Raw genomic sequence first — 14,906 nt, 5'->3', positions numbered from 1 at the left:
CACAACACATCAAGTGCCAATTAGGAAATACTTGGGGAATCGTGTTGCTATACACAGTCAAGCCTTTTTGGGTGACAGGCAGTTAAGACAATTAGGAGGCAGGATGCAGTGAGATGTGGGTTAATATTAAGCTACAGAACACGATAGTAATTAAAGGTGAGGTAGTACAGGAGCCAGCTTTACCCAGCTCCCAGTTCAAGTAAGTTCCCTACTAAAGCAACACTGCCTTGAACATGCTACAAACTCATATCTAGTAAAGATCATCTGAATCCTGGTCCAGGGCACACAGTAGAGATAAATCCCAGGTATTTGACTGCTTGCACGTTGTTACAGGCAGGTGGTTTCATTGTCACCTGAAACAATTAGAAGAAAAACAGAGTCCACCTACTCACATAAAAAGTAAACTTCATCTATTAAACAGACCTATCAACATTTATAGATTAAATACATGCAAATTCCTGCACAGGTTAGAACCTGTCTACCTGTTGCTGTTGTCTCTTTCTTAGTTGCATTTTACAAAATCTGTGGACACTGTTCAAATTATCATGTTTGGCAGAGAAGCTTGAACAAATATCACATGCTTTCAAAACACATTTATAGAAGGAAAATAATTAGCTGCATAACATTCCTGATTTTTCATTTAGATGGTATGTCAAGACATCCTTAAAACAGACACAAACGTCTGAAATATGAAGAGATAAGATTCTTTGTGCTGGGAGAGGTTTGCACAGAGAGGAAGCACCAAAGAAAGGCAGACAAGCCCTAAGTGCCTTTATCTGGTATCAGTAGCAGAGGTTGGTTGCCCACCTTCCATCATGCCCTAGGCTTTCTGGCTACTCCAAGAGCAGCACCTTACTGCTGAGTGGGCTCTGAGCAGCTGGTAAGCAACAATAGAGGAATAGCTTCATCCCAGCAGTTTGTTCGGCCAGGTGCTGGCTTCAGAGCTATGCAAGCTAATACTGATTTTTCGTTTCCCCTTGTTTCTTTCTAGCAGAATAGTTACTGTGCCTTTGTACTCTTGCATTTCAACTTCAGCAAGTGACCTGTGGTAGGCTTGTGTCAAATATTTGAGGGATTAAGTGATGTTGCAGTCCAAAAGAACATGTATTCACAGAAGAGTTTAAAGGCAAGAAGGGATACAGCAGGCGATATCTACAAACATTTTAAAAAGAAAGTCTAATTGACTAATACAGAAATCAATTCAATTAAGCCTGTATCGGAGCACAGGAAACAGCAGAAAAGGGCTGTTTCTTGCATGCAATGGTATTTATGAAGCAGTCACATTCCCATTATCGGCACCAAAATGCCAGCCTTCAGATTAACACCGATGTAGGAGCAGTCTGGTTACCCCCACATCAAGTATCCAGCTGCAAGACATCTCAACTGACACAATCAGCACAGGTCTGCTACTTCTGAGGCTGCTAATTAAAGCTACTGCATCTGTAGCAAAGAGAACAAAGCTACCAAATTACAAGAACTGTTCATTTGATATGGTTTAATCAAGCTGATAATTAGATTATCTATTTGAAATAGACCCAATGTGTTTTAACTGACGTCCTTATATATATTCATTAACTAAAGGAAAACTAGGAATTGAAAGCTACTGTGGCTTGCACAATATTTTGCAGACATCAGACTCTTTCCAAGGTGTCTCAGGGTAATGGAACACTTATGCCCCATCACACATGGGATAACTCTATAGCCTGTGCCTAAACTGCAGTGCTCTATGGTGAGCAAGCATTTATGTATATACCCATGTTGTTTCCAATAACCAATGCCACTTCTGGAAATTAGGAGGATGGTTATCAATTCAGACTGACAAGTTCCCCCAAAATCAGAGTAATTCTTGGAGAAGCAGACACATTAACCACATACAACCTCTGGAGTTAGCAAGAGAATTTCTATTTAAAGCGTGCAAGCCAAGGTTTGAAAGTGGTAGACCAAGCATCCTACAGAATCATGCCCTAGGAAAGATTACATCTCCATACAGGCCTGTGGTTCGTTTTACACCTCTAAACCTGTTTTCTGTTGTTCCCAACAAAAGATGGAGCCTCCAGCAGAAATGGTTAGCAGAGATGGGAGAAACCCAGAAGAAACAAGTATGACTTACTTAAAAACCAGCATCAGTTATCTCTGTCTCCTTTAGCTCTCACCAATCTTCTATGAGCAGCAGTCATCTCCTGACTACCACTACTCATCTGTCACATGCTGGGGCTTTATACTCCATCAGTGTTTGAACGAGGAAGAGATCTATTAAAAACTGAGTACTTTAGACATGACCTTGATCATACCAGACCTGCTCAAAAGATATAAAGAAGGCTGGGACAGATTGAAGGAAGGGAATTTTTCCAACAATGAAGGGGAGAATCATTAACAGCAAGAGCGGTAGTCTTCCCTGTTTGACCCCATGGAGAGGGTCAAGACAAACAATAGCTTAATTTAAGTATCTTTCCTGGAACGTAAGCATAGAAATGCTTTCTGTTACAGTACTCCACGTGAAAACAGATTTTTAATACATACATTTCCTCCCACTGCCATAAAACCACCTCTCTCCGCAAAGCCCAGAAGCAAGATCTGCATCCTGGTGCAGCACAGGTAGCATCGTCTTGCGCACTGTGGCATATTTACAGGTAATACTCCACAACAGCTTTCATCACTGACAATTGCAACTGGGAACGTGGAGAGAAACACTCGAGTTGAACTCACAAAGATGACAGTAGAGATAGTCAAAAATCACACTGAAGTGGGAAAAGCACCAAGATTCAACACAGTACATTTCAGAGAGTCTCAGTTGCATGAGCTCTTTGACACGAGACTAATCAAGCAATCACAGGCTTTTATTAATTACTTGTCAGTAAAAGAAGGATATGTCTGCACAGATATCCTTGTCGCCTGGTCTTCAAGTTCTCCCCTTCTACTCAGAGCTCAGCTGCTTGAACACTATAAAGCACTTGTCTGCAAAGGAAGAACTAAATATCTGAAAATTTGTGCAAAGACAAAATAAGCAAACCCCATATGTTTTGGATAGCCATGCAAATCCTTTAAGTGCCAGCAAAGAAAACAGCTTCCCCATGATTGTAAACCCTCTGAAATGCAGCTCTATACAAAAGCTACCGAAACGCAATCAAAGTTAAGTAAAACTGAGTTCTGCTTTGTTCCCTCAAAAACTTCCACAAGATCCTTGGATAAAGAAAGAAAATCATCCATGTTTCTTCCTGACCTACTCAAGTGTTCAGTTTGGAAACCAAGAGAAGGTTGTTTTTCCACATCAAACCCCACTGAAAACCTCAAATTAGAAGTGAGGTGAATTCTCTTTGTTTTCAAAAGCACTCAAAACACACCTCCTTTACTCTGCAGTATCTCAGAATTGGTAGTAGAAATAAACTGATTTTAAGCCTGCAAGTGGTCACTTACAAAGCATGGCTGAAAGGTTCAGTTTCTACAAAGGGAAGTTTGCCATGATATTGCTGCAATTAAACAACTGCCCCAACCCAGTTGAAACTGAAGTGTTTCTCTCCCTTTTCTGATACAACTCACTAGTAGAGGTGGGAACAATCAGGTTTAGCAACTATAATTACTCCTGCTATTTCAAAGCAGTATGTGAATTTATAACGAGACTGGCTAGGGGTGAGGGAGAAGATTCCAACAACTGACTTCATAACCCCCAGAAGCCAACTAGCAACATTTTAGATGTTAGATCTGATCCTTAACATCTCTTACAGATAAAGACTCTCAACCTTTTCCTGAAAGTACTCTCAGCCCTGAGAATCTGCTGTATTTCTCAGTTCTCTGTGTTCATACACAGGTGCAGAAAGAGCTACTCTGAGCCTTCTGCTACAGAGTGCTGCAGAGATGCCACTACAAGTTTTGGAGACTGTATACAGACACAGGCACCAAGACAACAAACAGCTAAAGCAGCAATTTATTCACATTATGAGCATGCATCCAGAAACAGGCACCAAGTCTTACCAGATTGCTCTCCTTACCTGGGATCCATTAACCCCTTCTCTTTCCCCAGCATAACACACAAGCAGAGCTTCCGAATGCTGCTTGAAACTTAAATATCTGACAGTGTATGATTCTTTAGAAATCAGAGCCACGCAGAGCTTACCAAGACCAGCTATTCACAGGGAGTGCCGCATTCCTTTCAGCTGGGAAGGAAGTGTCAGGGCACTTCACCCTATGCCACCTGCGCAGGGCTTCACAAAGCAAGGAGGAAAAACTAACTATACCCAAAAGCCTCAAAGAAATCACAACATAATCAGAAGAACTGAAAGTGAAAATACTTACAGCAGAACCACCCATCCCCTGCGTGCAGCAAAGGAACTGGATTGGAGGTGGGGAGACACTAATAGTTTACTTTAGAAGTGAAACAAGTTTGACAAAGCAGCTTGGCCTAGTCCTCTGCATCCCAAACCCACTGAGCATTCTCACAGATGAAGTTGCTATCCCCTTCCTCAAACTGGACTAGTTTGAAAGAATTATATGAGAACTGTAGACCACACCAGACTGAAGAAATTCAAAAATTCAAAATGCACTGGTCTAATTTTGTGCTGTAGTAAAAGCACTACCCAAACAGCAAAGTCTGAAGAGAGATGATGCCTCATTAGCAGGAAAAAAAGCAAGTGTCTTAACAGCTGCACTTTGTGTAATCATGCAGCTGCAGCATCTGCCTCTCCCTCTTCATCACTTGATTGCAAGCGAAATTAAAAGACACCAGTCTGGGACTACCCATTCAAGTACCACTTCCCTTCCTAAGCTTTGCTATGGAGATGCGCCGGTTCCAAGGAGACGATGCCAAAAAGAACAGAAATGTAAAGTTTTTAAAGCTTCTAATCCATTTGGCACTTTAATAACAGAGTTACAACAACACGAATCTTACTCTCCATGCGCAGCACTGTTTTGCTGACTTTCAGTCCTTGTCCACTGGAAGAAGTTATGTGTTTTTGAAATGGTGCAGCTTACACTGTAACAACAGCCCCACAACTGTAGATGCTGGGAGTATTGGCTCCTTTCTCCTTGCTGCTTTTAAAGTCAGATCATTCTCAGCATTATAAAGGATATGCTGCATGAAGAAAACCTCCCAGGATCTCTTGGAAATCTGAGTAAAGCACAGAACTGTCAGGTATCCCAGGCTGAATTGTCTAAATGCAGTGCAAGTCCCAGGAGCATCACTTCAATCTTAGGCACACTGAAAAATTAAAATTGTTATGCACTACAGTTTGTCTTCTTAGGGTCCAGCTCTGATTTCTCTTTGGAGGCTCACTGAATGCTTTGTCATCCTCATGCTCCAGAGAAAACTGTCAGACAGGGCACTTACTGCAGAAAAGGCTTTTTCCCCTCCCTCATTACCATAATCCTTGCCATTTGCCAGCACCTCTTGAAAATTAGGTGAATACTCAAGTCCATGCTTCAAAAAGGCAAGCAACAAGGGATCTGGGGTTTGCTCCAATTCCTGCACCACCAAGAGAGGCTCTCTACAAGTGTATGGACTGCCTGCTCTGCTCCCTGGTCCTACACTGACAGTTACAGCTCAGTTGTGAAAGCCCATGCCTCAGCCACATTGCTGCAAGTACTGAATAACATGTGATCCATGATAAATTGCCATGCTGAAGCAACAGCAATTATCACTGGATGCTTTAAAATTGAAGTGCTATGTCGATCTGAAAGCAATGGCATGCTGAGAACAACACACGCTGGGGTGTACTCCCTGCTTGCCAGCTGACCACTTGCATAAACAGGAGCTAGACCTGTTAACACCCCAGCAGAGAAGTTGCACAGCTGATTTCCTGGGAGAGCTTGTCCTGTCCTTGGTTATCTGCTTTCACATCTTGCCTACTGGCAGTGCTGTGAGCACTTTGCAGGGAAGCCAGAATTAAATTTCTCTGTCTGTTCTCACACTCTCTGCAGCCCCAGTGAGCAGCTCTTGCAAGGGGAAGGAAAAATAAGAAAAAAAAAAGCAGAAAGAGGAAATAAGAAAAAAGAGAAATCACTGCTGCACCACTGAACCCTGACCTCAACGCATGAAAGTCAAAGAAACCAGAGCCTTTCCATCACCTGCAGCAGCAAGGCATTTCATTATCAGCACCATGACACAGCTCATCTTCCCTGGGCAGTGCAGCCCTTTTAAAGACTCAGACTCAGCAAGTGCAATTCTAAATTCCCCAGGCAAAGTGATGAGGGAAGCCTAAGCCAGCACCCTTTACTGGTAGGGAAAGCATTTCATGTCTACTTCATCTCCCCTGGCACTGCTAATAGCTGCAGCAATATGCATGCTGCCAGAGCGGTGTTGGTCCCACAGATACCTCCCAAGGGAGGGTTAGACGCACCTTGTACATCCTTTGGCAAAGAAATGTACCTGCTTTCAGAGAGGAGATGGGTATCAAGAGCTGTTCAACTAACCATCTTCATTCACTAAAGAAGTTTTTTTTTCGCTTGCACACTGAACTAAACAGTTCATCGCATCTAGCTGGGAAGAGCCAATTCTTTCTACACAAGTGGAAAGGCATCATCTACAAGTTAGGAGGAAACTGATGTTTCCTTGTAATTGATGACAAGGTGTGTTATTTGTGGAACTACCATGATATCTGGAAAAGACATACTCCTTTTCAGAAAAAGCACCAGCTTCCCCCTTCCCCCATTACCAATGCTACGAAGCTGCGTTACTGTGTCACCTTTTCAGCAACAAGCTACTGCTCAGGCTGAATGTTCAGTATCTGCTATAGCAAAGAACGCATCCGCTGTAAGTACAGAAAGAAATGCACGACTTGAGCAACTCAAACATCAGTCACCAAAATCAGACCAAGCCTCACAGTCACAGTTTGTTTATGTACCTACACTATAGAGCACTGTTTCTAAGGCAAAGAGTGTGCTGAAAACCTGTCTGAATAAACACGATCAGTATTTGCAAAACCCATTTCCTTCCATCCTGCAGTCATCCATGGAGCCTCTCAGCAGCACCAGAAAGAACCCCTGGCCACCCCAAACCTCAGGGCCAGGAGCCACTGGGTTTGCATGTCTTTTCTAAACTGCCTGGTTGTGCAGAGCAATTCAGCGACCCTGGGGAAAAATAACATCCAGCCACGTCATCACAAGCAAAGAAACATACAGAATGGCAACCCCCTGCCCAAAGAGAAACCATTTCTTTGCCAATGCAAACACTGTAATTATTCCCCCAGCGCAAAGCCCACTGTTGGCTTCTCACCTCTCAAAACCAACCTTTAAAAAAGAAAAAAGCAGCAAGTGTGACTAACCAAGCCCCAAGCACACCCTGTGATGAAAGCCCAGATAAGGCAGAGGAAATCCCTGTGCTTGCAAATACCAGGACATGAGCCCTTGGTTGGAGATCAGCCTCAGCTCATCTCAAGGCTAAAAACTTTCTAGCAAGCACTCAAGCTTCAGAGATATTTTGACACTCAGCCTTCTCTGTACCACTCCCCAGCACATCATTCGTAACAAATTCCTTTCAATAATGAAGGCAAAGTTCAGAGATTAAGCAAGAATAGCACCAACATAGAGGGAGGTGCACCACCTGAGAAACAGAAAACAAGATTTACGGATTACTAAAGGAAAATTTTCAGCTGCAAGCGCAGCCTGAGACATTTGCATTTGAGAAATCATAATTTGATCTCTCCCTTCACACAGCTCTAAAAAATACCAGATGCTCAACCTCTCCTACCCCTACACAATATTTTGCAATTCTTATGAAATACCCAAGATCATCAGCAGCAACCACCACCATATATAAAACACTAGAACTGTTTAGTACCTATTGTTTATAAGGAATTGCCTACTAAGACTTTAAACCAGTTCAGTGTGAAGCTGCCCCCACGACAGCTATGCTAACAGCACCCAGTAAGACATCTATAAGTAGTCTGAAAAACTAAGTCAAAAATAATTCTCCCGCTTTGACAGCACAAGCTTTGCCAAGCAAATTAATGAAGGTTTAAAAAAAAAAAGAAAAAAGGCCCTGTTCCTGATTTTTCATATACGCAAAACTCAAGCTAAATTCCTACACAGCAAAAGGCTGAGTCTGGTGAAATATCAATCACACGTCACTTTGCTCAGAGAGCCCTGGCTCCATTCCTGCTTACATGACCAAGATGGAGTAACAAATTACTTCCAAGACATGATTTTGAAGAGCAAGATTTTTCTACACTTAACATTAAAGCTCTTCTACATAATATCACTGCCCTCTTCCACAACCACCTCAGCAATTTCCTCCAACTACTCAGCTTGAATAATTTAAGGTGTGCTGTGATTTCATGGATGACACATGAAACTGTGCCACCTTTCGGGATTCCAGCAGCAGGTGCATCCCTGCCAGCTCCTCTCCATTTTGCAAAGCTGTCACTGCTGTCCTGTTTCTGGATCTGGACTTCTCTCCTCCTCTTTCAGGTAAGCGCCTCCACGAAGGTCTCTGGAAGCCCTCTTAACTCTTTTTTGCTGAAAACTGTCAGCACAGCACCCCTGAGATCCAAAGATAACATGCTCATCCTCAACTAGCTCAAAAGTCTTAGAGGAAATGCAAGAAATACAGGACATTCCTTCAATTCAGTTGGCACTTACTCAATCACCTTTACATCTGACCTGAAAATCTAACTCCAAAAACAATGGTATTTACCCTTAAGTAATTTCACCTGATTTCTGTAACTTCAGCACATCAACCAAAATACAGAGCCCCATCTCTACACCTAAATCCTCAGAATTGTGGCTCCAGGTACTGACTTTCTCAGTTATAATCCCTGAGAGGTGCAGGTGAGAAACTGGATTTGTTTCCTCTTCATAGTCAAAATGCAACACACATTTCAAAAGAAAAGATTTTCTTTTTTTTTTAATCTCTCTACCCCCACTCTCCTATCACTCTTCTATCACCTCCTATCATTGAAATAACAGCATCCTCCACACCTCCCCAGCCCAGGAACACAAGCAACAGAAGTTAAGCTGTGCAGTTCTCCATCATTCCCAAGCCAGAACTCAAGTCAAAAAGCTTCTTAGTTACCATCAGAATTCACCAATCACTCTCCTCCCCATGTCTCATAACCCACAGTGAACACTGTGCAGACCTTATGCCTGGAGCTGACCATGCTGCATTTGAACTTAGCACTGGAGAAGTAGTTCACTTGTGGCCGCAACTGGGATATTCTCATCAAATCAGACAAAACTAGAAACCCACAGCTTCAAGATGGGAAAAGTTATAGATTCCTCTTCAAATTTCACAGCTCAACTGTTTAATGCACTCGGTCAAGTGGCCCCCCCCCCCCCCCAAAAAAAAAAAAAAAGCACAACTGAATGGTGCTGCAACACCTCCTGATAACTCCAAGGAGAAAAAGCTTCTTCATTCCTCTGTTTGCCTCACTTCCTCACTTCAGCTGTGCAGGTGAGTTTTCTGGAGCTGGCTGTTTTTTGAAAGGGGCCACTAGCTGGCTCTCCACTAAGGTAATTAGACATTGAAATACATGCAGCAGGTAGAAAGGTGGGAGAGGGTTGCAGATTCAAGAGCTCAACTTGCAGGAAATCCTAAATCACAGCTGCGCTGGTACAAGAGACATATTTTACTTTTGAACCTAACATTACTAATGTCTTTATCACAACAGACTGAACCTCCACCAGCCACTCAGCGATTAAAGTTAATTGCTTGGTCATTACACTTTTCATTACCAAGCAATTAGCCCTTCAAGGTTTTTAAGTACTCGGCATTGGCTCTTCCCCAGATTATTAGGGGCCTGGGGTGGGCTGGGAAACCTGAGCATCTCCCAGGGACCACACAGCGCTGTCAAGCAGACTTGGAAGAAGGGACAGAAGTTCCAACCTAATGCCAATCTAAGTTTGATCGTTTCAGCCCAGGAAAGCAGAGGGACTCAACACCTATGTAGCCGTGGGTCCTGAGCAGAGGAGAGGAGTTTTAGGAGCATTTCTAAGATTCTAATCTAGCAAAAAATCACATGGGAGCAGACTCCGAGGCAAGACAGTTGGGTGCTACATACCTCCAGAACTGTTCATAGGTGTTAAACTGACAGAAACCACAAGTAAAACGGAGGTGATTCAGACCCCAGCCACTTTTGAAACTCAAAGCCCAGTTGCTGGAACGTCGCTTCCACTGAAGCCCATTTAACTCCCATTAGAAGCTGGCCCAGCTCCTTCAACCTTTACCCGCATCATTAGAAGTATATACTTACACACATTCGCTGGCACCCAGGTTTGATCACTCATGGCAACACACATTCCCTTTAAATGGACTGGACAGGGTTTCCAGATCTGGGCTGGGAGTGATTTGTTTTATATTCACTCATTAACTTGCATTTATATACCTACAAGTGCATGACACTATTTGGCCATTTAGAGAGGGAGTGATTAAACATGCCTGGCTTTCAGAGCAATAGGTACAATAACGTGCTTCAGTATGGTGAGCCATTTAATGACACTGAAGTACTTTTCAAGTTACATTTCACACAGCTGGAAGGTAAGACAGACAAAAAAAAAAAAAAAAAAGAAGAATCAAGAAGTGTGAATAAATTATACATTCAGCCCCAAGAGCTTTGGATTGAATATTCATTGTTCTGGTCAGTGAAGGTGCTCCATAGAGAGGGACTCTGTAAGGTTATGCTATACAACCTTACTCAGAAAACACGCCCTGAGAGCTACACGTGAGCAAGTCCTGCTAACGGCAAATATTTGGGAGTCATCTATTTAATTTGCCTGGCTGCTGCCACTTGATTTAGTTAATGCTGAGCAGGAGGAACAAAGTGTTGGGTTTTGCCCCTCAGTTATTCTCAGGCTGCTTCTGGAACATTCCCCAGGGTTCACAGTATTATCTTGATGGGCCAAAGTAGCATCTAATAGAAGTTTAAAAGTGTCCATCAACAGGGACAAATTCAAGATTGCTATGCTGGACAGGCAGGAATAATCAGTGGCATAAACGCAACAGGTCAGCAAAGCAGCACCCCTCAGAAGGGGGCCAAGGTTTATTAAGGAGTACAAGTTGAACAGCCAACTGTCAAGAAGAAACAAACATCATTCTAGAGTGAAATTCCTAAAGTGCTGGATGGAAGGAGAGGGGAACAGGCTCCAGCTCATGTCTCTGTGCTGTATCCAATGCAGGACAAGCCAGAGAGCAGCGAGGGAGTAAGAGCAACCAGCAAGGAGAGGGCGTAGGGGCTGAAGTCATGCAATTAAAAGGGTGGAGGGAAAAAGTCTGTAACGTATAAACTGGCAATATGGCATTCTCCAGGGGATGAGAAGGGCTTACACTGCACTAAGGGAGATTTTAAAAGATTCTGCCTGCATTCTTCCCTCCCGCTGGGCTAGAACAAGCATCAGACTGCCTCAAGAAGTTGAGGTTAAACATAAAAGGTTGGAAGAACAGCTGTCAGCAATGTTTTGGTACAGCTCATCCCCTGCCCCACAGCAGGGTTCATTACAACCACTCCAAGGTCCTTTTTTACATCCTATGCTGCCAACAGGTATGTGGCAGTGGGGACAATACAGTTAGCACGGGAGCTGGGAAACTCGTTGGTGATTTTTCACTGCCTGGTTTTAAGAGCACACGTGCTCAGCAATGCATCTTCCTCCTGATTCCTACATCCATCTAGCATCAAAATCTCAGGCTAACAGCACTTCGCAAAAGATATCATGGAAAAAAATAGGCTAGTTAACAGAAACAAGTGATGGGATAGCTCCATACCATGTAACTGCAGAAGCTCATGTACAGGACAGACACTTCTGGTGCAGATAAAGTCCTGAGCACCAGAATTTACAGCTTGCTTCCAGGCTAGAATAGTGAATACCTCATCTATGCCCAACACCTTTCACACCAGACATTTTGCTTGCAGCCTTGAAGCCATGAGAAGGGCCTATTTCAGCATTTGCCTTGAACAGAGGTACCATTTCATTCCAAGGAGAAGCCAGCAACTTCAGGTGTTCAAAACACTTCAATTTTCATACCAGAGAAGGTCACCATTAAGGAAGCTTGAGCTCCAGAGGACAAGCAGACATCTGATTGCTGGCAAAGAAAATGTAATTAAGATGTTCTCTTTGGAACCACAAAGCTTTTGAGCAATTCAGCTTAGTTTTATGGAAGAATCACAGGTGCCTCCAACTGGATTTTCAGGAAGGTCCCTTGAAGTCAGGCTGTGATTTCAAAATACCCAAACGCGTTAGATGGGACAAAACCCTTTAAGTGCTATACAAGGTGCTCCTCACAAACACCTTGACAGTTCACAGACACCCTGTGCTTCCACCAGCTCTGGCTTCAAGGAGAGTACAGTGCAGAAAAGAACAAAACTTTCGATGAACTTTGAGTATTGGCAAATGGAGAAACTAAACAGCACTGCTCCTTGATCATCAGCTCTGGAATCTGAGAATGCTGGCTGGGCTGTAAGATCAGAACACACCAAGGTACCCAACACGTGGGGCAGAGGACTGGGGAAAAGAAACGCCCTCCTACATCCAAGTTGCCTGCACAAGAGCACCAGTATAGAAGACACGAGCAGTTCAGAGGTAGAGCTTCCAACAGACAAAATTCTCAACTGGATTGCTGTAAATCTGACCGGAGAGAGATGCCTGCAGCTGGAGGAGCTGCCAGCTGACACTGAGCCAAAGCGGCAGCAGGAGACACTCACAGCTCCTGACTGAACGATGGAAGAACCGGCAGAAAGTTTCCAGGAGCTGCTGGAAGAGAGAAGAAAGCTGCATGCAGCAGGCTTGGCTTACCCACAGTACATGCAGACACAGATGGGTAAGCAGTTGATAAAAAAGCATGCACTGCAAAGGCCTCCCACCGAGCACCACCACATTGTCCCAGAGTCCAAGACTACCAGAGCCAGTTTTGCTGCTGGCAGTCCAAATATCCAGAGATTTGATCCAAAGAGGATCCGATTTGATGCCGGACGACAGCTGCAAAGAGCTTAGAGCTGAGGAGCTTCAGCCTCAGCCTACAGTTACAATACACAAGGATACAATACGACCATGCAGGATATCCCCAGACACCAGGATTTCTGCTTCTGCTTCAGCTATTTGTCACAGTAAAATATTTTTAAATCTGAGCAAGCTAGCAGCATTCTTTAAACTAAATGACAGATAGCAATCAGGTTTAGAGCTCCAAAGTGAGAATCTCTCTATTCATTCCAGTAGCCAAGATAAACATTTTATTTAATGGCTGTGTTAACAGGCAGAAATACACCTCTCTCTGGAAAGCAAGGCAATTCTGACTGCTAGAGAATTTAAACTCTCAGTTAAAGGGAAATTCCTATTAACGGGGGAAAACTCATTTATTCTGAACAGAAACCAAGTGCAAATTTTGTCTGTCTCCGTACAACTTTAGAACAAAGAGCAGAGAAGCTTTTCAGAGCCCCATGGATATAAAAGTCCCATGAGTTCTCTGCGATGATCCATACAGTAGGCTGAGGGGGCTACAAAATAAGAGAGCAACAAGCCACACAACTTTCTGCTCAGGGTAATCTTTCAGGTTTCCTTTTGCCTTGGGTGGGAGATGAGCCTCGAGGTACTGCAGCACTTCCTGAGGTAAGAGCAAGCAGATACTCACCCCTTTCTCCAATTCTTTCAGCATCACCTATCACAGTACTGAAACAGTGCAGAAATACTGTGAGTACAGCACTCGAGACGCTTTGCTGCTCTTTTAACACAACCAGGATACTGATTTTTTGATTTGCCTAAATTTTCAACTTGTCTTTAAAGAACAAACAAACAAAAACTGAGACTCCTTTGGGTAGGAAAGAGCAAACATTTACTGCTCTCAGTCCAGAGGAGGATCGACAGGTTTTTATATGGGAAAATTAGGACAGCACTACGCAAAGCAATGGGGAAACATTAAGTTCTAAGAGCTGGAATGAAATCTTGGGGGCAGCCCCCAAAGCCACTTCACTTTTTATTTTAATTGACTATGTTTTATCTACACCCAACAGCCCACCTACAGCCTTGTCAAACAAGGAAGTATTCCACATGCTATTCTGTACAGGGTTTTGTAGCTAACCAGGTTTTAATCATGTTGGAGTACCAAAAAGCAGAAATGTCTCTGGTGTGCTCACCTTCCTGCCCCTCCATGGTCCATTTCTCACCATTGCCTCCAATGGTTTCCTTGGAAACATACGCAAGCCTAAGTTGGATTGACATACATTTAGTGGACAGATGGAGTTTTGAGCAGCCTGAAATTCAAGGCCAACTCTCAGGATAAGTCACAATATCAGTGCAAAAAGCACACTGGAAGCCCTCCATTCTTTGTGGAAAGCTCAAGAATCACCTAATGACTTGGTAACAAGCTTTGAGGCAGAACCCTAGGCAAGGTCAGCAATTACTCGTTGTATTAACACAAAAGAAACATTTTTGTTTGGAGGGAAGCATTTCATTTTTGTTAAACACCAAGAACACAGAAAAGTTCTTCAGCTTGTTAGTGGTTTCAGGCAGGACAAGTGATGGAAATCACACATAGGCTCAGTGCAGACACAGTTCACAGGTAGCGATGCACCTGCACTGTATGCTTGCACAAAGAACCTTGGTGCCAGACTGCAGTGTCTTCCTAACAACTGTTTTGGAGCAGATCTAATGCTCAGATACTGAGCTACAGTCCGTAAGCAGAGCTGCATCCTCTTTGTTGCTCAGCATCAAGAGGCTCAGGGTCTTAAAACCGTATCTTTTCAGAGGTCTCTGAACAGCAGTTTCAGAAAAGCTGGCAATTTATTCTGAAACAATTATTCTCTGGCTCTTCTTCCACTACCTGAAAAGAAATGGATATTGGAACAAATGGAAACGACTTTTTCAATTTCTATTTTAAGGCTGATTAAACAGTCCCTCCCTAATAGGGCTGTTTGTTCTCTCCCAGCTTTGAAATATTTTGCCTCTTTGCAACCAGAACACAAGAAAAATGGTAGAAATCCCTATTACATTCCTAG

At 43.3% G+C, this 14,906-nt stretch overlaps 1 protein-coding gene across 4 annotated transcripts in view; it reads right to left on the bottom strand.

The window, feature by feature from the left end:
- BAHD1 (bromo adjacent homology domain containing 1) overlaps positions 1–14,906 on the bottom strand; it is a 34,726-nt gene that overhangs the window by 13,292 nt on the left and 6,528 nt on the right. The window contains exon 2 of one of the 4 annotated variants that reach the window (XM_042882099.1): positions 245–353. The exons of 2 other annotated variants lie outside the window; for them this stretch is intronic. In XM_042882099.1, the coding sequence (XP_042738033.1) occupies positions 245–248 (4 nt within the window). In that variant the 5' untranslated portion in view covers positions 249–353. Of the gene's footprint in view, positions 1–244; positions 354–4,111; positions 4,152–14,906 lie in introns of those variants that run through there. One more of the 4 variants, XM_042882102.1, reaches the window with a different exon arrangement.

The sequence above is a fragment of the Lagopus leucura genome, unplaced genomic scaffold, assembly GCF_019238085.1.
Source record: "Lagopus leucura isolate 7727_CA_CO unplaced genomic scaffold, USGS_WTPT01 Super-Scaffold_100033, whole genome shotgun sequence".
Classification (NCBI taxonomy): domain Eukaryota; kingdom Metazoa; phylum Chordata; class Aves; order Galliformes; family Phasianidae; genus Lagopus; species Lagopus leucura.
This window is presented reverse-complemented; position numbering and strand designations above follow the sequence as displayed.